The sequence below is a fragment of the Sylvia atricapilla genome, chromosome 3 (genome assembly GCF_009819655.1).
Source record: "Sylvia atricapilla isolate bSylAtr1 chromosome 3, bSylAtr1.pri, whole genome shotgun sequence".
NCBI lineage: Eukaryota > Metazoa > Chordata > Aves > Passeriformes > Sylviidae > Sylvia > Sylvia atricapilla.
Window position 1 is genome coordinate 90,766,939 of NC_089142.1, and position 25,863 is coordinate 90,792,801.

Below are 25,863 nucleotides of genomic sequence, written 5' to 3' on the forward strand. Positions count from 1 at the left end.
CGCCATCCCCGGGCACCGCCCCGCCGTCCCCGGGCACCGCCCCGCCATCCCCGGGCACCGCCCCGCCATCCCCGGGCACCGCCCCGCCGTCCCCGGGCACCGCCCCGCCATCCCCGGGCACCGCCCCGCCATCCCCGGGCACCGCCCCGCCGTCCCCGGGCACCGCCCCGCCGGCCGCAGCGCAGCGCGCCGGGCGCACACGTGGAGCGGGCCGGGCCGCGATGGGCAAGCGGCGAGCCGGGCAGGAGCTGCTGCGCAGCCTGAGCAAGAAGCAGAAGAAGCACCTGCGGGAGTTCGGCGAGGAGCACCCGTTCTATGACAAGTGAGTGCCGGGCTGGGCGAGCCCGCGGTTCGGGGCCCAGGAGCCCCGCTCAGGCCGGGGCCGGCCCGGCGGCCGCCGCTCCCGCTTCCCCTGGGCTGCCGAGGGAAGGAGGGGAGTCGCAGCTGCATGGCGCACTGCCGCTCCGAGCCGGGAATCTTCAAAGCAGAACGGAAAGCAGGAAATCTCGGCTCGGATTTTCTTGCCGCGAACGTGAGCTCTTGTGGTGCGGCCCGGAGGGTGCCACGAGGAGCGGGGAGGCGGAGGAGTGCGAGGTGGGCTCCCGTTTGGATACCAGGCCGGTCTCTTGGCTTGTCAGCGTCCCGGCTTTCCCACTGTTTACTCTTTCCTGATCTCGGTAAGGGTATGAAAATAGAGCAGCGAAGGTGTGTGTGACAGGAGCCATTCTCTCCTCGGCGGGATGCCGCGTTCCTTTTGGAAACTTCTGAGGAAACAGCTGCTTAGTCCAGGTGCTGTGTGATCTGTGGTGCTGCTGTAAAGCCCTTAGGAGCAGGCACACAGTGTCTGCTGTTTGTGTGTCCCCTTGCACCCCCCTGGCCTGTGTGGATTGGGGTGGAAGGCCTGCTGGAGGGTATGTCCTGTGTGTCACCCTGTACAGTGATGCTCAGTCCCACACAAGACTCTGCATCTTTTTGAAGGAATTGAGGTTAAAGCCGAGCTTGCACAGTGGCTTCTTTGAGGTATTAACCAGTCCCAACGCTGGTTAATTAATGCGGGTTTTCCTTTCGTTTGTGTCTTCTTCCCACTTCATATACCAATATTTAGTGCTAGGAGTAGTCTCTGTCTCTGGTTAACTTTTTTACAAACTACCCTTGTAGCTAGATTCTTTTAACTCCTTTTGAGACATCCTCTTGCAGTGCCTGAGCACTTTGGCTTCATGTACAGAGGGTCACATCACCTGAGAGGGTGACTCTTAAGGATAAATGCCCAGTCTGTTTTCTTAGGGAGACGTGTGATGGTTTGATTTTAAGCTTTCTTTTAACTTCTTTAAACTTGCATAACTGATCTGTTTGCTCTTCCCCTCATTTCTTTCATCCTGCATGTAACATCATTGGCAGAGTAAGGTAACTTAGTGCTTTCTTTTCAGGGTTTCTGGAAGACCAGAAGCAACTCAAATATGTGAACTGGTAATGTATTTTTATTCCTTCCTTATTTTTATCTTTGTGTAGTTCAGTGAAGTAAAAAACTTAGCATTTCATGTTTCCAGCTTATTCAGGCTGATTAAGTTGTTTGACTTAGAAAACCACTATTTGGAAGAAAAAGATGAATGTAATTTTGGCTCTGAATTGTTCTCTGTAATGTCTAACTCAAAACTATAATACCATCAGAGGGCAGAAGCAGCAGGAAATAACAGCAGTTCTTAACTTTTTTGTGTATTACTTAATCACAGTGAAAATTAGATCATGCTTGAAGTTGTTTTAATAATGTTGATAAACTTAATAAACTTAATGTTGCATGAGTTAGGTGACTTTGTTGAACAAAGAAATATGTTAATACTCATTCTTCTTCTGATTGCCAGTGCTTGATTTGGTTACCTTCTTTATCATCAGATTAATAAAAGACTTAAAAGTTTTAATTTGGAAAAATTAATTACTCTATTTCATTTGTTTCCTTTAGCAATTTTGTGCATTAATTTAGTATTAATTGACTTTTTTCCTTTCGGGGCTAAAAGAAACTAAGAAAGGAGTAAATGGTGTTGTGTTGATACTCATGGTTTCACTGTAGTTTTGGCTGACATTGGTTTGTGCAAGCCTAGGACAGAACTGGCTCCAGTCTGGCTTGCTCAAAGTAGAGCTGTACAGCTGAACCAAACCTGACCAACTCCCCAGGGAACCACTGTCCACTGACAGCTGTTTCACTTACTTACCTTCTTGAAAGCCAGAAGCATTTCCAGCATGCTGTCCCTTGTATGGGTGCTTTTCTACAATTTTCAATCTGTGCGTGGTTTTCTTAGAAGAATCTGGTGCTGGTTCAGTAAATGCCTTGTCTGTGGAGATCGAATGTCCTCACTCAGCTGAGACTGAAAGCACTGGGTTGTGTGATTCTCCAAGTCACATTAGTGCAGAAACAGGCACTTCATCTGTCTCCCAATATGCTTTCAAAATCTAAATGGAGGTGTCCAGCATAATTACTGGCATAAAATAGTGGGTTTTGAAAAATTCCATTGCATCTATCAGAGGGGAAATATAACAGTGCAAGTAGAGGTCAGGGTATTTGCCTGCTGCTTTATACGCTGTTGCTGTTGTTGATGTTTACACTTGTGGTTTTCTTTCCAGTCTGAGGATTCAGATAAATCAAGTGCAGAAAGTGATTCAGAGACTGAAGTGGAGCAGGTCTCTGGGTACCATAAGCTCCTAGCTACCCTGAGGACCTTGCCTGAGTCTGAGAGTGAGGAAGAGGAAGATGAAAGTGAATCAGAAGAAGCTGAGGAAAGTGAGGCAGAAGTGGACAGCAAAGGGTCCTTGGAGGCTGGAGAAGGAGAGGAAGGTGAAGAAGATAAGAATGATGTTCCAGAGGAGGAAGAAGGTAGTTTGTCTTTTCCCATGCTTCTTTGGTAAATGTTGTTTGACTAACCTATGTTTTTAGCCAGGATCCCAGTGTAGACTGGCTTGTTGGCTGGGTGCTCTTCTGCCGTGAAGACTGTTGCTCCATTGGCTCTGTGTGGGTGGGAGCATCAGCTGCTGAATGATTTAGCAGGGGAAAGGGTAGCTGTGCTCATTTTCCGCCAGACAGCCTGCTGCTGCTTCCTCAGATGTTGTTTGTGCGGCAGCACAGAGGAAATCCACATGGAGCAGCAGACCAGGGGTTCTCACCCACTCATGGGAGATGCAAGCTGTTCTCTCAAGCGGCATCTGGCTTGGCTGTGCCACCGAGAGGAGGGAAAGGTTTGTCTCCCAGCACGGGAAGGAATATGGAAATTGGAAGGAAACCTCTGCCTTTATGGTGAGGTATCCTCATTCATGAAGTCTGCAAAGAAATCCTGGTAGAGAGGAGTCAACCTTTAATCATTTCTAGTTATTTGGGGTCTTTGGAAACTCAAAGTTAAATTCCGCAAACAGGTTGCTTCTTTAATTTTGTCTGGGGGACCACATTTTGTGTTATGTAACATTTGGCATGCTAGCCAAAAGTCATCTTTATGGTAGAATACAAAGCCTGCTTTTATCTTTTTTGATGGAGTTTTGGGAGAAAAAAATCAGTAACTCAAAAGGAACAACATCTAGAGACAGTAACTTCTCCAGGAGAAAATAACCTGTTTCTTTCTAACAATTGACAGACACAGCAGAGCAGATGCGCAGCCAGGGGCAGGCTGATGGCACAGATACCTCTTGTGACCCACGTCATGGAGTAATTGAGGAGTTTACTGATGTGAAACATGAATCTGAGTTTAGCTTGGAAACCAATTTCATGGAAGAGGAGAGTGGAGATTGCAATGCAGATAAGAGAGAGAGCAGTTCTTCACAAGCTCTTCCAGAAGGTAAAAGACTATGTGTTTGTGTTTAAGGATCTACCTTTAGAGGAATATCTGGAAACATGTAAATTGTCCAACACCCTATCAATAGGCTGTACAGCTTCTGAGTTCTTCCACTACATTATTCATGGTACTGCCCACATGTCAGCTGGTTACATAAGGGACCCTTAACACTAATGCAGCTGTGTAGCTGAATCATCTGTTCTCTGTCGCCCCTGGGGACTGGGATTCATATGGGATTTCTGCTATGACTGGTAAAGCTTGAAGTATCAAGAACTAGAAAAGTGTGTGGAGGGTGTTATCTTGTTCTGCTGCTTTAATAGTAGTTTCAAAAGCCACTGTAATACAAAGAGCTCTGCAAGCCTGCACTTGACTAGGGAAGATATTCTTGGCACAAACAGCACAGGAGATAATCACAAAGCTGACCTGTGAGGGCATCCTTCACATCTCAGCAGAGTTAGAGGTCAGGTTCTGAGAAGCTTGGAGCAGCCACGGTAATTTAGACAAATGATCAGCACTCTCAGAATTTTGAAGGTTATGCAGAGGAGTCTGGCTGCACCAGGATCAGAAGAGTCTGAAGCATCAGGGGAGCATATGTAGTGTCTTTTAAGGGTGTATCCCAGAACCTCAGTGCACTGATGGATGCATCTCCGGTGTTGGAGTTGTCCCACCATATGTAACAAAATACCTGTGTTGCAGGAGTGTGATCCTTTGTGGTCCTTCAGGGACATGGCACATGCTGGCACTTGCAGAACTTCTGCTCATATTTAATGTTCTATGCCTTTAATATCAGATGGCATAGTTTGAGAGAGAGAAATATGTTTGTAGCATCCCTAGTGATGCTGGCTTGTCATCCTGGAGCAGCAGCTGACATTAGATCTGGGAGGCAGCCTGGGTGATACATGAAATGTGCGGAAGCATCAAAGGGCCATGTGATAGAAAAAACAGCTCGTTCTTGTTACCATGAGAATATGACTTAGGCTGTTGGCATTGCATTTTAATGAGAACAGTAGCTCTCCAACTGCATGCTAAGTATCCTAACAGCTTTGTTCCACCTATAAATGAGGCACTTCTTCTCAGTGGGTTCTTGTAGCTTGGAAGCATCCTTGTGTCTACTGCAGAAAATGAATCACCTAAGAGAGCAGAAAGGGGATAAATTTCTACTCTGATCCTGGAGTCACTAAAATTCCTGAAAATGCATCCCATTACTCCCTCTACTTTATTGGGAAAATGCTGGAATCAGTAAAACTCAACTGATGACAGACCCTGCAATACAATTAAATGATACGAGTTAATTTGCATTTTTCAATTTTTTTCAATGTCATGATCTGTAAATGTCTTGACTTTTGCCTGGTAACTTGTGTGTGGGCTGGATATTTGTTGGCAAGCACCAGTGTTCCCTAATTAGTTTTCTTTATGCAGTGAATGCTGCTGTGCTGCAAGCAGGATACAGGGCTTGACTTTCAAAATTAACTTTGCATGTGACTTTGTGCATGCCAGTGTCTTTGAGTATAATATGATTTAACAGTTCTTTGCCTCTCCTTTCCTTTCCAAAAAGAAATACTGATTAGATAAATCAGACTTTTTCTCACTCCAGGCAATTTTCCCCCCCCTTCTCCAAAACTCGCCTAATATTTCTCTGCTTTATTACAAATTGTGTTCATATCACTGGCCAAAGCCCAGGGCAAAGCTGTTTGTAAATTAGGAAGGTTAGCAAGTTCACTTGGGACTTTACTATTGACAGCCTTTTTCACCTGCAAGCAATGGACATGTCAGAGCTTAAGGCAAAAAATTGCCAGTATTTTCCACTACCTATTGTTTTCCTGTCTAACATTTGATTAGTGCTTGTAAATTCTAGGATTTCCATAAGTGCTTCTTTTTCTTTTTTAAAAGCAATCTGTCAAATCTGTTCTCTCTGTTCTTTGCAGAGAGAATTTGACATCCTTTCTCTCATCTCCAAGTGCTTTGAAATAACTAGTGTTAATTGTGGTGTTGGCCAGCATGGAAACTGTTCATCTCATTTGCAAATCCTTTCTGCAACTTGATTCTACTATTAGCTGCAATAGTTCTCAGGCTATTTTTTTGTTGTTACTGTAAATAGATCCATTTAAACAGCACATGGACAAAGAACTCGAAGAAAAGGAAATAGAGAAAATATCTACACAACCTAAAACTTCAAGTCAAAGCCAGGTAATGATGTTCTGTAGCCATCCAGCATTCCTGAAAAGTCATGGATTAAAATAATCCTTTTTTTATACAGGTGAAGTAGATCACAATTGTTATTATTAGCTGCTGGTGCTAGAATTATTGAGATTTTGTCACTGTGTTGTTGTTGAACTGTTTTTGTCTTCACTTACTGCTGAGCAAGAGTTGAAATGTGAAGTCTGCTGTTCCGGAGGCATATGTGACACATCTGAAACATGTGTCTAAAGTGAAAACTTTAGAGTTTGAGCTGTTCTCCCAAAACCTTGACCAGGGGTGGAAAAAGGGCTTATTTCTGAGTGCTGACAGCACAATGCTGGGGATGTGCTCTGCAGCTGAACTTTGAAAGTGTACTTCATATACACTTTTAAAAGTACTTGTGGTGCACTTTCACATTCTTGCTTCAGGATGGCTCTGTCCCTGTACACATTTACAAGCCAGTGAAGGGGAATTTATTACTTCTATTACTTTATTACTTAGTTCTGGCAATAATATGTGAATTACAGTACCAGAAAACCAGCTCATTGCTTGATGGAGAATATTGACTTTCAAAATACTCATTTTAAGACAAACCTTTGCTTCGTAACTTTTCCACATCTGATTTTGTTTTGGAGAGTTGCCTCCCATTCTGGTCAGCCATATGCTGGGTGACATTCACTGGAAGATATCCAATGGTTAGTTAGTCAGAGAGAAAGCTGTGATTTTTTTTTTTCTTTTTTTTAAATTTAATTTACTTTTTTGGCACATCATGGCCAAAATTACCAGTGCCACCTGAAGCAATGCATGATATATCTTTGCTTAAATTGGTGTAGCTACGTTACAGGGACAGTTGGGGACAACTTGCATGGCAGAAGGCTCAAAGTTTAGCTTTCTCCTACTAGACTGATAGCTGTTCAAAGTCAGGCAGACACCCAACAAGACTGCATTTAACAACTGAATCACAGCTTCTGGGATTAGCCCCTGATGGGTTTATTTTTCTTCTTTGGTCAAAGTATGTACCTCAGTGGGGCCAATTGGTAAGCACAGTTGGACTCTAGAGTTTTCCTCTTGTCCCTGGTTTGAGCCACTGATTTGCTGGGTGGGTTAGGCAGAGAATTCCTCAGTTTCCTCTGGTGTGGGAACAGTTACAGACATGCCATTGCAAAATCCATCCAGATTTACCAAGCTGAAATTTATTGTTATTTTTCCTGGAAGACTCTTAAAGGGATTGCACATTGAAAAAAAGGTTTCCACTTGTATTGTGAAAAGATTATTTTCTTAATTTCATGAACATGATTAAAGTTGGTATCACCAGCTGTGGTGATATGCTTTCAAGTGTGCAAGGTTTGGTACATATGACTCCTCAGTGTTGTTGGCTTCTTTTTTTTTTCAGTGGCCAAGGCTGGGTCAACTAATCTTTTCTTCCACTCTGGAGAAACATAAAACTTTGAAAGCAGACAAAGAAGTTGATGTGAAACAGCTTCATCTCCACAAGCCCTTGGAATCCACTTGGCCAAAAGTGAATAAACCATTTCTGTCTGCAGGGGACAAACCAGTTGATTCCTCTTTTACCCTGTTACAAAGAGAGCTCTTCTGTATCATGAATTCGTACCGGGACTTGTTCTACCCGGAGAGGAATGCCTTAACAAACGGAGAGGAGATCCGGCACACTTACTGCCTGCATGCCCTGAACCATGTCCTCAAGGCCAATGCCCAGGTGCTCAGCAACAATGCCAAACGGAGGGATCGAAAGCCAGGGACTGACACTGATGACCACAGGGATCAGGGACTCACCAGGCCTAAGGTGAGAGAGCTCTGATTCCGTGATCCCCACCCTGGCTGCCTGCTCAGGCTGTACAAACATCCGGGTGGTTTATCCACGAGTATTTCTGTTGCTGCTCTCTCAGGTGATGTGTTCCTGGGCACATGCTTTTCTACGTCTCTTTATCATGCCTGGAAATTGTCTGTCCTCCATGGCAAGGGAGAATGCCATGTGAGAATCAGTGAGCTCAGGGTTGTTAGCCAGCCTGGTTCTGTGCCAAGCCAAGCCATGGGTTTGACTTATCTCTTTTTTTGTCTCCCTATCACCACAGACTGACAAGTTTTCATGCTTCCATACTTAAATCTGCCAGTGCAGACAAGTGCCTTCACATCAGTCTTCATTATCAGTGCAGGTAGTGTAGGCTGTCACTCAATGTGGGATGTGACAGAAATTTTTTTGTCCTTAGGCACTTTTAAGGACTTGGCTGCATGGAAGGATCTTTCTGTACCTGGGAGTACCTCAGGGAATCCCAGCCCCACTGTCAAGGCCACCTGTCATAGTTGGGGGAGTGGGCCTCAAACCAATCTTCCCTGGATTCACAGCATCCTGTAGTTGATAACCAGGTGGATTCAGCTGTGGCAGCCTGTCACCAGTGTGCCAGCTGCCTGTTGAACAATTCCAGAGTTGGGTTTCAGTGTTTGCTGCATGCCTGGCAAATCTTTGAAGTTTCTGTGTTGACTCCTCAATTAGCCATTTATGTTTTGGAGTTCTATGCAGAGACTATTGCCACCCATCCAAGAGCCAGCCCTTGACCCTGTCTCTGTGTCACAGGAGCTTTTGCTTGCTTGGGGGTTACGGAGGACAGGAGAACGTGCTTAGTTTTCAGTTCCTCTGTACTGGTACTTGAGTGAGCTGCTGGCCATGACCAGTTCAAGAGCACTGCATCCCAGTGCATCTTCCCTCCCTACTACTTGTCAGAATGCTTTTGTTTGATAGTTGATGACGGGGGCAGGTCCAAGCCAAAAGTTTAATGAACGTACACTTAATGGCCAGGGTTTGTATTTTATGGGTTATTCTCTTGTAACTGTTGACCTGCACAGGTGCTGATGATCGTGCCCTTCAGGGAATGTGCTCTGCGGATTGTGCACATTCTCATCAGTCTCCTCGAGGTGAATGACAAGAAAAAAATAGATGTAAGTAATAAAAAGCGCTTCAAAGGGGAGTTTGGCTCTGACCCAGAAGAGAAACCTCCCAACCTGAAAAGACCTGAGGATTATGAAGCCGTCTTTGCTGGCAACATTGATGACCACTTCAGGATTGGTAATGACCTACTGAACAGATGATTTTAAACTTGTACATAACTGCTAAGTAACAAATTTTTCCCAAATACCTGAGAGTTATCCGGGCTGGAAGTTCTGGTGAGACTCTAGGCTGTGTGGTATTCCTGCTGGTTTTGCCCTGGCATCCTGGATTTTTCTGAACATCTTTTTTGCCTTGCCAAAGCTTAGAAAAGAGGAGAAAATAGAGAATTACTTTCACATCAAGTTCAGAATCATTTAAAATGCAATGACAGCTTTATTCTAACAGGACTGCCCACACCTCGTTTTGAAGATAGCCTTGATTATGCAGCAAAATCTTTTCCTGTTACAAAAAAGAATCTTTTGGGTTTAATGAGCCCGTTCACAACGTCTCGTGTAATGGTTGGAACAAAATTAAAGCTCAATACTGAGCAAAGCAGTTTTCTGCTGTGCTCCCCATGGTTTTCATGGAAGCAAATGGGTAGCCAGCAAGTAGGAGTGTTGGACAAGCGGAAAATGTGAGACTGTTTCATAATATAGTAATCTTACGCTGTTTAGTAACTCAGTATGCAGAGAACTAGCCAGTGCCTTGGTTCCTGGAGCTGCTAAGATGAGAAGGCAGTTTTTCTGACTTGACTTGACAGATCAGAGGCTTTTGAAATACTGCACCTTGAAAGATAAATTGGCACTCAAGAAATGTCATGATACAGTGGAAGATGTGAGCAGGTTCTACTCAGTCTTTTTTTCCTTCCCAGTGAATATTTCTCAGGCTGAGAGCATCTTACTTTCAGTAGCATAATAATTTTCCTTTTAGTCCTCTCCCATACCACACTCTGCTTGTTCCACTTACTAAGTGTTAAAAAATGATCGAAGAAACTTTCAGTGCTGTTAACTTGCAGAAGCAAATTATAGAAGCAGAATAATTTCTCTTTCTTACTGTGCTGCACACCCTGTTACTTCTGCACAAAGATCTAATTTAAAGCACATTTGTTATGCCTTACTGAAACCGCCACTCTTTCACATTTTTAAACAGAAAAAAGACTTCATGTTTCTAAACTGCGTATATGCTGTGACAAGTGATATCTCCTTCCTGCAAACTCAACCAATTGAACCTTTCTTTTTTTCTTTCTTTTTCCATTTTGATCCTTGGGTTGAAATAGACAGCAGGAGGGGTCCCTACTGCTGTCTCTGAAATTCTTGGTAGGGCCTTCAGCTGTACCTGTGCAATCTGACTTCACATTGTCAGGGAGAGAACTTGGAGAGACTTTATTGGGCAGATTGAAGGGTGTGGTTTGAATGTGGTCTGGACTAGCTGCATTTTTAACACCAGAAAACTGTGGGTTGTAGAAATACTGCCATGTAGTTATGACACAAACTATTTTGATTCCTTCCCTTTCGTGTCTGTAACATGAGAGGTGATGCATAAGCTGGTTCAGAATGTACCCTGCAACATGTGGTGTGAGGAGCAGTGTAGGTGCAAGACTTTAGTCACTGTAACATGAAGAGCCTTGTCCTTTGAGGTTTAGTAGCAAATCATTCAGCCCTGTGAATAAAGGCAGTTGATAGTCAAGAGATCCACCGCAAATCTTTCATGACAGATTAAAGTAACAGTTATTATAATACCCAAAGGCAGAGACCAAAGTTCAAGATTCAGGGAGAAAGGAGTAGTTAATAATTTCTGCCTTTTTTTTTTTTTTTCTTAAGTTGTTCAACCTTCTCGTTCCCTTGTTCAGCAGAAAATCAGAAACAGTGTGTCTTAGTTAAAATTTTTCATTCAGATTATAAAAAAATCCTTATAAAATAATACAGAAATGCTTTGCCAAACTGCATGAAAATTTTCCGAATATTTGTCAAATGAGGGTAGGGTGGGTAAGCACTTTTTGGGGAAGAGAGAATTTCAGACAGATTAGTTGTGTCCAGCTATATTCATCAGTGTGGGGAGAGGAAATGCGGGAAATTACTGTTCCAGAGCCTCCTGGAAGAAAGTGGTTGATAATTGATGTTAACTGAGAATTTGCTGTTGGTGTTGCTGCACAGGGGTTGCAATCCTGCAGAAGAGCATGAGACTCTACGCACCCTTCTACTCCTCAGACATCATCATTGCCTCTCCCCTGGGCATCAGGACTGTCATTGGTGCAGAGGGGGAGAAGAAGAGAGACTTCGATTTTCTGTCATCAATAGAAATCCTCATAATTGATCAAGCAGACATTTACCTGATGCAGAACTGGGAACATGTTCTGGTGAGTTTTCCATATTTGTGTTCATTTTTGTGCTGTGTCTTCCTGGTCTGATTTTACTCAGTTTTGGCAGTGAGCAGTATTGCTGGTTTTTACTGACTTGATTCCAGACATGGATGTTCATTTCTTTTCCTTCCTCCACCCTGATATTTTCCTTATACTAAGAATATTCTTTCTACAGATTTTGGGTAGCATTCAGGACATTTTCTCTCTAAAACTTAGTTTGGTGCTTTAGTGGTATATTTCATCAGAGGGTTTTTTTTGACAGTTTTAATTATCTTGCAGCATGAGAATGATGATTCCTTTAATCACATCTGGGAGAAATTATGCCAGCTGTCTGACTGTCCAGTGTCTCAGTCAGATGGCAGCCACATGAGGAATCTGTGCAGCCTAATTCAGGTTCCTCTAGAAAGCAGGAGGAGCTGGTGCATGTCTCCACTGACTGCAGACATACTAAGCATTAGTAATGTCCAAAGTTAAACAGTATGAAGGGTTTCCTGTACATTTAATGCAAATAAAGCCCTTGCTTTGTGGCTAGTCTGCAGCAGTACCCCTGCTTTTTGGCTTTTGGTTAATAGAAGTTTTCGGGATTGAGATGGCAGGGTTTTCTTTTCAACAGAAAAACACCTCTGAGGTACCTGGACCAGAAATTTTGACTACATTATGTCACTGTGCATTCTAGATGAGTCCAGAAGGTGTTTTTTCCTTAGGAGGTAGGGCAGAAAGGGCACATGAGCCTACACAATATCCAAGGAATGAGTCTTGGAGCCTGCTTTCTGTTGTTCCCTTTAGGTGCAACAGCCTGCCAAATGGTGGCAGAAATGCCAGTCCTAGGCATTGTTCCCTGAGGACAAAATGCAGTGAATTTCTTCAAACTCTCCCCAAATGTGATGAGAGCTGAGCTGTGCTTGGGCTTCTTTTAGCTCAGAAGCCTTGGGCCCATTGACTTTAATACAAACAAATCCATTATACTTGCCCCAGGAGAAGGTTAGAAGGTTACTGTTGCTGGTGACTAAAGAGACGGTAGCTTTCAGTTCTGTGACAGGAAATCAAGTAAATTGCTTTTGCTGTGGTCAATAAAATCCAGACTGTGGTGTCTCGGGAGATGCTGCTTGTTTATATTCTGTGCTACCTTGCTGGTCCCTGCCCTCTATCCCACTGCAATTAAGGCTTTTGCAGGCAGTCAGGAATGTCAGCAGTGATGTGTCTCCATCTGTCTGTGCAGCACCTGATGAAGCACATTAACCTGCTGCCTCTGGATTCCCACGGGGTGGACTTTTCCCGGGTGCGGATGCTGAATCTCAACAACTGGTGCAAGTACTACCGGCAGACGCTGCTGTTCAGTGCTCTGCAGGACCCCCAGATTAACTCTGTCTTCAACAAACACTGCTTCAATTACACTGGGCAGGTGAGCAGCTGGAATGCTGGTGTGGGAGGGAGGGGGAGAGGAAGAGAAAACCCAACATGAGGAAAAATTCTGTAACTCAGTTGCTGAAAGATTGTGTGTGCCTATCATTTCCCTCACCCAAAGGTTTCAGTCTGAATCTCCATGACATTACATACTGTGCCAGAGGCATGAAGAACTGCTCTTCATGCAGTGATGCTTATTTGATACTTTTCTTTCATAGTAACTGCTGTTTCATGTCAGGAATTGGATTTTTTTTCCAATTTGACAGACTCAAGTTATTTTGTTTTGCTTACTTGATTGTTAAATGAAGAGTTCATCTGCTTCCTTTTTTTTATCTCCTACTGTGTAAAATGCATGAACTGTTAGCATTTGGAAGGAAACAGGAAAAGTGAAAACTTCAGGAGACCATCTCAAGTATACAGGATTCAGGGCAGAAGCAGTCACCGTGTATTTAACAGACCTGGTTTGTCTATCATGACTGTAGTTTTATATTGGAGCTTTCTTAAAATCAGCCTTGTGCACCACTTTTCTTAAAAACAGCCTTGTGCTGTCAGATGGGAGCTGTGGAATGCTGGCTGCAGTGTGCCTGCCTTTGGAATGCTGCTTCCCTAAACATCCTACCTCCTTCTCACAGGTGGCCATCCGCAACGTGCCCCTCACTGGCTCCATCAGCCACATTGTGGTCCAGCTTCCTCATGTTTTTCGGAGATTAGAAGCTGACAGTGTAACTTCTGTGATAGATGCAAGGTACTGTGTGTCTCAGGCTGTTTCACTGTCCCCTAATGACTGCAGTTTCAGATATAGTGGAGCATACTGCAGAGCACACTGTGGGTTCACCACAGAAGTATTTCCTTGTTAGTCCTCAGGTATAGGCTGGGCTCTGCACAGGTACACAGTGGGGAATACTGGCCTCCTTGCCAAAGGCACTGGAGAGTACAGTCTGGGGAAGGAATACCAATCTCTACCATAGTTATGTTAGTGCTGGTAAAGCCTTTTATCTTCTACACATGTAGAAATCCTGTGAAGTTAAAAGAAAGAAAAATGTAGTGAAAATCTTTGGCACTCTGTTGTTTGATGATATTCCTGTCTGAGCTCATGTCAGTATTAGAAAGCTGAAGTTGAACTCTGGTTAAAGTGTGTTTGTTTTATTTAACTGAGGTTTCAGTTTTTCATCGACAAAGTCCTGCCCGAGTACCGTGATGCCATCATGTCCCACACACTCATTTATGTCCCATCCTACTTCGACTACGTGCGCCTCCGGAACTACTTCAAGAAGGAGGACCTGAATTTCACTCACATCTGTGAGTACACCAAGAAGGCTGCTGTCTGCAGAGCAAGGCGCTTCTTCCTCAAAGGAGAGAAGCAGTTTTTATTGTTCACTGAGCGCTTCCACTTCTACAAAAGGTGAGTTGGGGACCGAGTTTTCCTTCTGCGTTGTGTGTGTGCTGTTCTGATGGTAGAGTCTGACCTGAGTCATAGATGGGCTGTGCTGCTTTTTGAATCTGTTGGATGCCTCTGAGGACTTCTTTGACTGAAGTAAGAGGTGTTAAGTTCACTTTCAAGTATTTGCCTGTTGTTAGCAGTCCCTTTGCAGAGACTGTTATATTTTGTCATGAGCAAAGCTTTATTCAGGAAGGTAAGTGCTGCCAAGTTCCAGTGATGTCAGGAAAGGGTGATATAGCCTGCAGATGGGATTCTTTGGACCTTTTATTTGTGTTCATCTGTGCCACAGTAATTGTATAAAATTTTGGAAGGAGTATATAATTGGTTCAGTAATGCAATACAGCAAGCTGAGGCCACTTGGAAAATTTGCTACATCCTGACTGGAGCTGTTTACGAGTTCCTAATGGAACAGGATTTTTTTCTGTTTTGGCAAATTCAAAAAGTTTCATAAGTCTTGGTCTGATCAGGCTTCGCTGTATTAAAATCCAAGCTGAAGAGACTGACCATTTCATAAATTGGTGCTGGTTGGTACTTTAGAGGAAGTCATTGTGTCTGGCAGTGTGAGATTTTCCCCCTAAATTCCACTTCTCTGTTTAGTCTTCAGTCTGTGACACAGGGTTTGTAAAGTTGAGCTACAGCTGATGTGCATTGAGATTGATGGAAATTGGAAGACTTGATAGAGGATTGATGTTTTAACATGCATATTTATGTAAAATTTGCCTCAAATTTTTTGGGTTTTGTGTTTTCTGCTACAGGTATACGATAAAAGGCATTAGGAACCTCATTTTCTATGAGTTACCAACATACTCCCACTTCTACAGTGAGATTTGTAACATGCTGAAGGCCACAGACAATGGGGTGGATGCTACTTGGACTTGTACTGTGCTCTACTCCAAGTATGATGCTCAGAAATTGGCTGCAGTGGTTGGCATAGACCGCACAGCTCAAATGCTACAGTCCAAGAAGAATGTGCACCTCTTTGTTACAGGAGAAAATGATTAAGTGATTCTACAGACTGGATGATTGGATGGACCTGCATTTACTCCTAGTGCAGATTTTTATATTGCTTTTTAAAAAAGTATTGAACTTTTTACTCCGTTTTGTTAAATGTTCTGTTGAAATTGTTTGTATGGCATTAAATTTTGTATTTCAGTATTCTACCCAACAAGAAACAAAGGATGTAATTCAAAAAAACAGGGCTTAGGAGGTGTTTTCTATGTAGAAACAAAATCAATCAGAACTATTTTTCTTGTACATTAAAAAGCCCATTGGTCAGTAAAGGCTTATGCAATGATAAATAGCTTTTGATTGGACTGTTTCATTTCATTTTCAGGTGTAGCAAACTCACCTTCTTTTTTCTAAGGGAAGTTTTTCTTCTTGACTAGGATAAGAAAAATGCCCAAGTATTTAATGAGTCACTATTCTGTAAACCAACACAAGGGAGGTGCAGGCATGGCCCTATAGCACAAGTGTGTTGCTGAATGAGAGTTGGACTTGCTTCAAGTTAACACTTGTGAGAATCCTTGAATGTGCTTGGGTAGGAGCTATGGGTTTGTGTTTTTCCTGTAGTGACCTAAATATCTCTGCCTCCTGTTGCCAGAATACCCTCTGGTTGCTCAGTTTAATCAGGGATAAGTACAAAACCAGGGGATGCAGTTGCAAATGCCCATGGAATGGTATCTGGCACTGCAGGTGGAAGTGAGGTGGTTGGTTTGTCTGATTTTTCTCCTGATGGTTGCATATGGACAACATGGAAGCATCATGGTGCTGCCTTTTTCTTCTTCCAGGAAGCTAAGTCTGATTTAAAGGGAGCTAGAAGTAGCAGGATTCGTTTTTGTAAGCACATGCTAGGACTGCAGGAAGACTGTTCTCTGGAGGGGCAGGTGAGCCCTGCGTCAGCCCAAATGCAAGAAGGAAACATCCTGTAATGAGCATTGAGGGAGTTCTTGTCTAGGAGGCTTAAGTAAATGCACCAAAGTGAAATATACTCCTTGAGTAAATGAGGCACGTACTTTCTGCCAATTTTTGTCATATTCCTGATTCCTGTATTCCTCAAAGGCTGTGAGCTCGATAGTTATCATTTAGTGGACATGAAAATCCATGTAGTTTCTTGCTTTGCATATTAAGTAATGTCTGTTAGTTTTACATACCTCTGCTGTAGCACACAAGAATTAAGAGACAGCCCCAGCAAACTTTTCCTGGTGGACATCTGTCTCCTGTACAGCACAGGGCAGTAGTGGCAATCAAGGATTTTTATTGTATGGCCCAGGCTGGATGTGGGAGAATTATGGCTGTGCATATGCAAACAAGCCCACAAAATAGGATTAAGGAATTTCCTTTCTACACCGGATGTATTTAGCAGAGATAATAGCTGACCTCTGAGGAAGCTAAAGTGGGATAGCTGCTTAGGGAGATAACATGATGCAGTGCAGCTCCTGTTTAAAGAAGCAGCAAGAGTTTTGTGCCAGAGCCTTAACTCTGCAAGGATTTTTCTGCCCACACTGAAGTTAAAAGCTAAGTGCCTTGATTGGGAGTAAGGCCAGACTGTAGACTGAGGCCCTCATGATTTTTTTATCAACTACCTGGGTTTGTTCCTAAGACAAGCATACTTGGAAATTTGAAATGTATATACCAATGTCACTTTTCTGATGTTGATTACTAATTATAACTCCCTGATTGCCAAAGCAGTGTGTAAATGCCTCTTCACTGCCTTCAGTTGGTGCTCAGAGCTGCCAGCATAGAGCCTTGGAGAGCTCTTGCATGAGGTTTTTGTGCCCTGATAAATTCTTACTTGCCTTAGTAGGGAGCTTCATCAGCCAGCAGTGATCCTAGGCAGGAATTCTGTGTAGCAGCCTGTGGTAGTGGGTCAAACAGCTTTGCTGATATGGGGAGCTCTTATCTGTACTGGTGTGAAGGTCCCTTTTTTGTCATCTTAAATAATTCCTTGGTGCAGGGGTTTGTCCAAGACTGGTTCTAGAGACAGTGAGTTACTGGGGGATGATGAACACCAAGGTCAGAGTTTGGCCTATCCTGGATACATGTGTTCATGGATACAAATCCTTTGTTTGCTGGAACAACTGCTAGCTCCACATGAGTTACTTAAGAGCCCATCCTGGTAATAATGTGGCTTTCAGAGAGGTGGCTGAACCTAATGCATTTGTGTGGGGACACTAAGTTTTAGAAATGGAACTTAAAGGGTTGGGGTTTTTTTAAACTGATCAACCCTTGTTCAAATTCTGGCACAAATGGAATAAGAAAGGCAAAAAATAGCAAATACAATATTTAGCCTGTTTTTACTTGGCAGCCTGCAGTCTCTGCAGGGTGAGTATTTTGCCATTTTTTCATAAGAATGCACCAATGATGAGTAATCACACATCTTGACAAGAAATGTAAAACAACTTCCTGTTCATTTTGACCTCAGTACCATACCTTGGTGAGGATGATGATATTCTTAAGAACCCATTTTTGGTCATTGTTTTGGGAGGGTCTCAGAGTACTGACAGCTAATCCTGTGTTCTTTGGGAAATGTGCTGTACCATAGTGTGAGAGCTGACTGCCTGTTCCAGGCCCTGGCTGCTAACAAGCAATGGTGCCAAAGCATTTGCACCTAGCTTTGGGAAACTCAAACCCAAGGGTAAAAATAACTGGTGTTAAGATGTTAAACGAGAATTTCTCTTTAGTATCTCCTGCCTCAGGAAATTTCCAAGGAAATCCTGCTAATGGATGACCAAGAGAAAGACATACCTGTCTTTGTAGGAAAATTATTCTTGCAGCTAATGAGTTCACGTTCTAACAAATCATTTTTTCACTAGTAAAACCTAATCAGGATAGAAGGTCTATTACATTTTGTTGCTCCTTTCAAAGATGACAAAAAGGCAATTTTTTTTTCTTTGAAAATGTGTTTGCAGGATAGGAGCCAGCCTTCTGCTGCTGTCTGTATTAATGTGGAGGAGGGAAGGAAAGGTGACTTCAGGACAGTCTGTCTCCACACTGGAGAGCTGCCTCCTGTGAAGAGGCAGGTTGTTGGTTTTGCAGCAGTTATTGGGAAACATGCGACGAATCACATGAGAGAGAAACTGGAGCGTTCCTGTTAACAACAGCAGAATTAACAATTACTTTACAGCTGTGCTGTCACAGGCTGCCAGGGTTTCTCAGCTCTGCATTAGTCATGCTCCATGGCCTCAGCCCCAGGAGTTACCCTCCAGAGTTTGGGGTTTTTTGGGCTTGGTAACCAAGCGTGTCTGATGAAACAGTTTCTGGAGGGGGCAGCTGAGAAATCATCATGGGGGGGATGTAGGAGCAGCCTGTGCAGAGAGAGAGAGGGCTGTGAGCAAGGACAGGATGCAGCCAGTCCCTGCTCTCCCTCAGCTGGCTGGGCTGCCCCAACGCTGCCCTGGAGACAGCAGACAGGGCTCCTCCCTTCATCACACGGGTCTGGGCAGAGAGCTCCCACGACTCTGCACTGGGAAGGGAGCAGGTGCCCTGGGGAGGTCACTGGGGTGAGCCTTCATCTTCCCCGCTTCAGATACCCTTAATCCCATAGCAGGTGACCCGTAATCCCATAGGGAAGGTGAAGGTGCTGCTTGTGTGCTGGCTGGGCTGGGCCATGCTGCAGCCCAGGAGGGAGGCACAAAGACAGTTTTCCTGACTGGAAAACACCACACAGGATTTCAGATACACGTGTATTGCTGGAGCCAGAGCTCCCCTCCTGGCCAGCAGGGTGCTTTTGCCCACACCAGATCCAAGACATAGTTCAGTCCCTGCAGTTTAAAATCTCAGCTTCTGTGTTAAGCTTGACAGTGAAGGGTAGTTAAATAGCCCAGGGCTGATTGTGTTTTAATTAACCATTAGCTTCAGAGGTGCTTGAGGGTTGCTTGTTTGTCAGGTGGACTGGGAGTTGGGCTGAGACCACCAGCTCTGGAATGGATCAACAGCTAACACGTGCGAGCTGGTAATGGGAAATGGTTACCTGAAATGGAGATGAGGGAATGGCCATAACATTGTGTGCTGCTTAAGGAGTGAATATTTGATTATATGAGAGAAGTGCAGGAATTTCAGTAAAGGACATGAGAGAGATGAAGGTAAGGCACAGAAAAACAACACATAGGGCAAAACAAGGATTGTAAACATGGAGCAGTTGACAATATAATTATGTAGCCACGACTAAAAACAGGAATTTTGCCTTGTTCTTTCAGATAAAACAGGAAAATCACACTGAAGTCCTACACGCTGTACATGACATTACATTTCCAGGGTCAAACCCTTACCACTGACAGTGGCATAAATCTAAAGAGATGTTGACAGAATTGCTAAAACAGGTTTATCAGGATGCTGTAATGCTTATTAGCCCCTCCTTTATGCTCTTACAAAAGGGGGACTTGGTAGCTGGGGCCATAACTGAAAACCCATCACCAGTACCTTGTTATTACTAATAAAGAAGCAGAAATTTCCATTTTATTTATTTGCCATGGGTGTCAGGTGTCAAAAGCTCCCACTGACGTTTAATTATTATGTTAGTAAACAATGAACATTTAGTTTTAAAAGTGTATGTTTTTTAAAACAAAGTAGGAAAAGCAGAATCGTTTTTGTACGAAATCATGAGCCTAGATATGACATGGATAAATGGGAACCAGTTAATACAACTTATTTGTACTTTTACAAGGTTTTTGAGAAGTTCCTTGATAAGGGAGGCTTCTAAATTGTTTGGTGAGGCTGGAAGGATCATAGCAGCTCATCACAAACAAAACCTCCAGGTTACTCCATGCTGTGTTCTTTGCTGACTATCTCTGTAGCATGAACTATCACATTTCCCTCTCCAACATTATTCTGTGTGTTGGTCTGGCCCCACTCATTAGCTAAACCACAGAATTCATGCTCCTTTAGCCTGGGGAAGAATTTGAAAGGAGAGGAGCATACCTGGCCTTGCAGCTGTTTGGCGCTGGGCTCAACAAGGAAGACCTGTCCAGAAAAGCCCATTGGAGCATTAAGAAATGGCTGATCAATCAGGAGCTATCTTTGTGAAAAGAAGCCTTGTGGGCTCCTCTGGTGCAGCCAGTGCTGAGTAATTGGAGAATAAGCCAGATTTTCTGACAGCTCATGTTTCTTAGACATCACTGAAGACAGCACTATGACTTAAATATTAAAATTACCTGCCCCTAAGCATGGTCTCACCCTTTCCCTGTTAAATTAAAGGACATGTTTAAATTAACTTAAAAAATGACATTTGAGGTTGCAAGTCTGTAGCTTGGCTTACTTCTGCTCTGTTGCCCTCTCCCGGAGCAGGGAAAGAGCCAGTGGTAATTTGTATCATCTCTTCTGCCATTCCAGATCCTTCAGGCTGCTTTGTGCTCCATTTCTCCCTCCCCATCTCCCACATGGGTATTGTCAGCAGAGTTGGGTGGAATGCAGTTAAATGCTGGTAAAATGCAGCTAACCCAGGAAAAGAGCCCCCAAGGAATAAATTAGTGTCTGAATTAATTCCTGTTACAAGCTGGAAGGTCTCCAGTAATTTCAGAAGCTGCTTGCTTGAGTCCAAAGGAAGGGGAGATCATTCAGAGATGGAGGTGCAAAGCTCTTGAGGGGCTTACAAGCTTTGTGAAACAGCTCACCCAAACTGCAGGGATGGGAAAGTTTGGTGGAATTAGCCTGTGGGCACAAAGAGGTCCACCTTTGTCCACACGGATGAAAAGAACTGAAGGCAGAAGTCAGAATCCCAGTAATAAGGTGGTCCTGTTTCCAAAGAAAGAAGACCAAATGATAGCACTCCAAATCTGAGCACCTAAAAGCAGCACATGAGGAACGTTTGGGAGGGAAAACAGCAGGACAGGTCTCTGTTACTGGGAGCAATCACAGTGTGGGGAGGTCCCAGGACAAGCACAAGGGTCAGGGTGGTTCTGGCAGTGCACAAGGAGCTGTCAGCACCACCAAGACAGTGTGACTGGAGCAGCCAGGTACAGAGCACCAAAGGCAAAGCTTCCTCCTGGGGGAGACTGGACTCTAGGAATTTTGTTGCAGTTCTTTTGGAGGTACAGAACAGAGTGTGAAAGAAACACAGATCCAGGGGGGTTTCGCCCAAAGCTTTGCAAGGGGAAAGGAAATTAATGGTATAAAGTACAGCTTTTTTTTCATCAGTCAGATGAAATTAGGTATCCTTTCCCTTCTGCTGACTTCTGCCTAAGGGAGGAAAACAGTGGAGAGCCTCTCTCCTCTAGAAACCTGTGAGGTCTGAGGCCAGCACAGAACAGGCAGCAAAGGAAGAGAACAAGCAAGAGAAGTAGAGCAAGAGTCGCCCTTCAGGTGGTACCCATTTATAATAAACACATCTGCTGCCAATCTAGGGAGGGTTACACCACAATAGGTCACTGTAGGCCTGGGTTTGCAGCTGTTGCTTTTTAATTTCCCCCTACTCTTCCCATGGTTGTTTTTTTTTTTCTTGGAGGAGGGGCTCAATGAGAGTTTAGCAATGCCCATAGGTATGGTACAGATATTTTGCCTGTGGTGTTGAAACAACAGTGGTTTTGCCCTTCTAAAACAGAGAAAAGGAAAAAGCAGCAGGATTTCCCTGGATGTTTTGGAGCAGGAATCTCAACAGCCTCTTGGAGAATAAGGTTAGTCTTTTCCTGGTATTTTACTAAAGTTGTGGAAATAAAGAAAATATATTCAGTGGGTAACAAAGAAGGATCAGTGATCATGTTCAAGGAACATGTATCCTTAAACTTCTGGTCTCATATGGCAATTTTTCAATATTTTTTTCCCATAGTCAAAACAAAACACCAAAACAAACAAAATACTAGAAAAAACCCCAAACACAAACAACAAAAAAAGAAGTGTCTTCAGCAGCCAAAATGCTGACACATTTTACTTGCAAGTGGTGAGCAAAGGATCAGGACTTTTCAGCAGGTTACAGAGCATCTAATAAATCATTTATTGGCAAGGTTTAGAGCAATTGAACCTAAAGGAGAGCTTTTTGCCTGGCCTTACCTTCTGTATGAACTTTTCGGGTGCTTGTGCACACCTGCAGTAGTAAATTAAAGCTCCTAGCTTATAGAAACAAACAAAAGATATATTTGAGATAACTTGTTTCAAACTTTCTGGCTATATGTATGTTTTCAGTTCTCGGATGCAGAAGCCATTCTCTTGTTAAGAAATGACACTTCAGCAAGTGTCATTGTGCTGAGGAACCTATTCCAAAGCCAAGTCAAAGGCTGTATCAGCCTTTGGGCATCTTCTGTTACCTGCAGAGTAACTCAGGCATTTTCTTGCGCTCCTCCCTCTCTCTCTCTCTTCTCACCTTTTCCAGTATGAAGATAAGTTGCCGACTGACCCCATCGAATGGGAATAGTGATGAGGAGTCCCAGTCATTCACATGCAGAGTGCTCCATTGCCTGCTCGTACTGTGAGGCAATTAATGCAATTTGTGCTGTTTGGCTGAATGAACAGTTCGAAATGAACCATTGAGCCATCTGTTCCTCCAGCTGACATCAGGCGTGGCAGGAGTAGCAGTCAGCTTTTGCTGGGAAAAGAAACGTCTCCCTGTCATTAAGGAAAGTTCAAGAAAGGAGGGTGTGGGTTTGCATTTTTCTTCCCCTTCTACTATTTTTAAAACAAATTCTTTCTTTCTTATTTTCTTATGGCTTAGGCTATGTATCCCAGAGACTTTTCTGGCCTCTGGTCTGTGTCTTGGCAGCAGGGGAGTGGCTACACCAAGCACCTTCTTTTCTGACTTCTGGCATGCATTTGATGAGAGGGAGGTGCTCAGCAGCATCTGAGTTTTAGAGGATTGTTTTGCTCTCCCCTTGTTCTGTCCATCTCCCTATGATGATTTCTTGAGCTGAGGTGCTCTACAAACAGCGTCCCTTGAAACCAGCCCTCATTAAGGTTTTCAAAAGGTCTTCTGGAGGTCATATTTCATCCCCTGAGATTATTAAAGGCTACCTGACACAAGAAAAAAATCATTGTCCCATTAGTTGTGGGAAGACCAGGAAAAATTTGACCTGTTCCTCATGGAAAAGAAGTGCTATGTCCAGATGACCCCCAAGAACTGTGCATTTTATGCTTATTGTGTGTTTGTGCTCAGTGAAAGAGAGCTACAGGGAGCAGACGCTCATGGAGTTAATGCTGGTGGCAAAGGGATAAGATGAGCTTAGGGCAGGGAAAGTGTAAGCAGAGACTTAAGCAGAATATTTTAAGATTAAGTAGGCCTGGTGGACTGCATGTCTGAATAATACACAGAGATGTGATGGAGGATTTCTTTTAACAGTTGTGGACAGGCAAGACACCAGCAGACTGGGAAAAAGCTAGGACAATGCCTGTTTTTAAGAAGAGCATCTGTGGTGGATAGAGCAAAGTTAGGGAATTTTAAAGCCTTTGCACCAGTTCAAAACTTTTAGGATGAATTCCCAAAACAGCCTGAAAGCACTTACTAGAGAACTGATTGATCTGAAAGAGAAAAAAAAAAAAAAAAAAAAAAAAAAAAAAAAAAAAAAAAAAAAAAAGAAACTACATCCCACTATGGTCATTTTGTTCTAGAAAAATATTGCCAGAGAAGAAGCCATAGATGTTCTTGATCTTGATTTTAAAGGCTCTGGCAGTGTGGCACTGCATTCTGGTTAAGACAACTAGGAAAACACTGAAAGGCCTGGGGATGGGCCTGAGCTGATGCCCAGCTGGATGAGAAGCATCTCTGGCAGGCAGCAGTGGCAGCAGACATTACATCACAAGCTTTCCATCATTGTCTGCTCTGGAGCAGGTCTCTTAATGGGTTTGTTAATAGACACTGCTGGGCAAAGGCCTGTGCTTATTACATCTGGAAATGATAAGAAGCTTCAGGATCTGTAAAGAGCAGGGTTTGAATGCCAGATGTTATCAACAAATAGGAAAAAATGACCTGGGAAAGGAAAGAAAAAAAAATCAACTAGGACAAGATCAAGATCATGGTCTTGGGCTGGAATAAACAAATGAACAATGAACCTTTCAAACAAATGAAAGGTAATAAAATATGGTGCTTAACAAAAAGATCTGCAAAAACACAAGGTGGTATTGTCACATGCTAAACAGGAGTCTGCACTATAAGGACACCGATAAAAAATATTTTAGACTTCTTTATCCTTCATAGGAGTATATTCAAAAACAACTATTCAAAACTACCGGAAACTGGGGTATCCATCTAATCTGGGACACTGCATTCAGAGCAGGTATGGGCCAATTAGTCCAGGGAAGACTGAAAAACAAGAGACTCAGAAGTGAAACGCTTCGACCCTCAAACGAACAAAAGCTTCTTCAGAGAGCAAGAACACCTGCTCTTTATGGTGAATAGGGTAAAAAACCAGGGGAAATTAAGGTTAAAATTAGGAGAAATATTTTAATGGAGATGGTATGAAGGCATAAGAACTCATTGAAGAGTGAGTTTTGTGTGACCTTGCAGCCTTCTTGGCATAAAGAGAAGCAAAAGTGCTGCTGCTGTGGCTGCAGGAAGAAAACCTGCACATCAGTGCCAGAGAGTTGGACAAATAGCATGGGGGGTGTTTGTGTCTTGAAATGGGAGTGTGGTCAGGGCCCTGCAGGCAGCAGCAGGCTCTGCCCCAGCCTGGCTCAGCTCCCCATCCTGCTGCTCTCCCCCGTGGGAAGGGAGGGACCCTGGTGCAGCACAGCCTGGCAGAGCTGGGTTTGCTCTGTGCATGGTTAAAGGGCCCTGCAAGGCCTGGGCTCTGGATTGAGTCAGGCTTTAAGGTAACCCCGCCACAATTCCCTCAGCTCTGCTTTCCCAGTGGATGCCATCTCGTGTTGCTGGACTTCTCTGTTTCTAGGAAAGAAAAGACATTTTTAGCACCACAGTGTTTTCTTGGAAAAATGAACCAGGATTCTTCCTTTGCTGCAGAAAGCGTTTGTGCTAAATGGTCAATAATTTTGCCAATTTTATGGTCCATTATAGCAGAAGAAAGCAAAGAACTATCTTAAGCAAATAGATTACAAAATAATTTATTTTTTAATGCAGACTGAATGTTCACCAAGCCCTGTGCAGTCTTTTTTTTTTTCATACAGCAGGAATTGCAGCCAAACCAAGTTATGTGGCTCATCTCTGTTTTATGATCATTTCATTTGTTCATAATTAATGCCCTACATCCTGCAAAGCCAAGCAATAACATCTGAGAGCTTCTTTTCTCTCGCAGTAGTCAGTAAACAGGCATCTGGCTGAGACATGCTTGGCATTGTTTAACCAATAGACAGTTGTGTTTTATGGGAGTGTGGCACACTGGGCCAAATTCCAGTCCCACTGGAAATCCTTGGGCCTGCTCCAAGGAATTCAGGATAAGGATAACAGAGATGTCTGGGCCCGTTTTTTTATTCTGGTAGGTGGATCCATCCATGCCTTATCAATGGCTCTTCACTGGTATAGGGAACATTGCTCTAAAGCTGTCAGCTGCTCTGGCAGGTGAGGTGTGGACTTAGGTGCTCCATGCCAGGCTGTGAAACAGAAGGATGTGAGGGAGTGACTCCACATCAGCCTGCTAAGTCGTTTATTAACTAAAGATGGTGAGACTGTTTCCAAAACTGCATCTAAACAGCACCCAAAGACATTTTGGCTGCCTATGTGCCTGGTATTTGTCATAGCACATGAAATCCTTGTACCTGTTCTATTTGGGATTCTATAATAGGCAGCACTTGATTGGAAAAGAATGAAGAGGCCAACTGTGCCACACTTCCAGTTGGAACAATTTAGGATGAA

The 25,863-nt window shown here is 43.5% G+C and overlaps 1 protein-coding gene across 1 annotated transcript; it reads left to right on the top strand.

Annotated features, from left to right (window-relative positions):
- Window positions 1–195: 195 nt before the first annotated feature.
- UTP25 (UTP25 small subunit processome component) lies at window positions 196–15,438 on the top strand. The gene is made up of 12 exons (XM_066316135.1): window positions 196–322; window positions 1,428–1,467; window positions 2,617–2,866; window positions 3,615–3,815; window positions 5,911–5,999; window positions 7,384–7,794; window positions 8,853–9,072; window positions 11,088–11,290; window positions 12,513–12,695; window positions 13,330–13,442; window positions 13,854–14,099; window positions 14,894–15,438. The coding sequence occupies exons 1-12, from the start codon at window positions 222–224 to the stop codon at window positions 15,138–15,140; spliced, it is 2,304 nt and encodes a 767-aa protein (XP_066172232.1). The 5' UTR covers window positions 196–221; the 3' UTR covers window positions 15,141–15,438.
- Window positions 15,439–25,863: the final 10,425 nt, after the last annotated feature.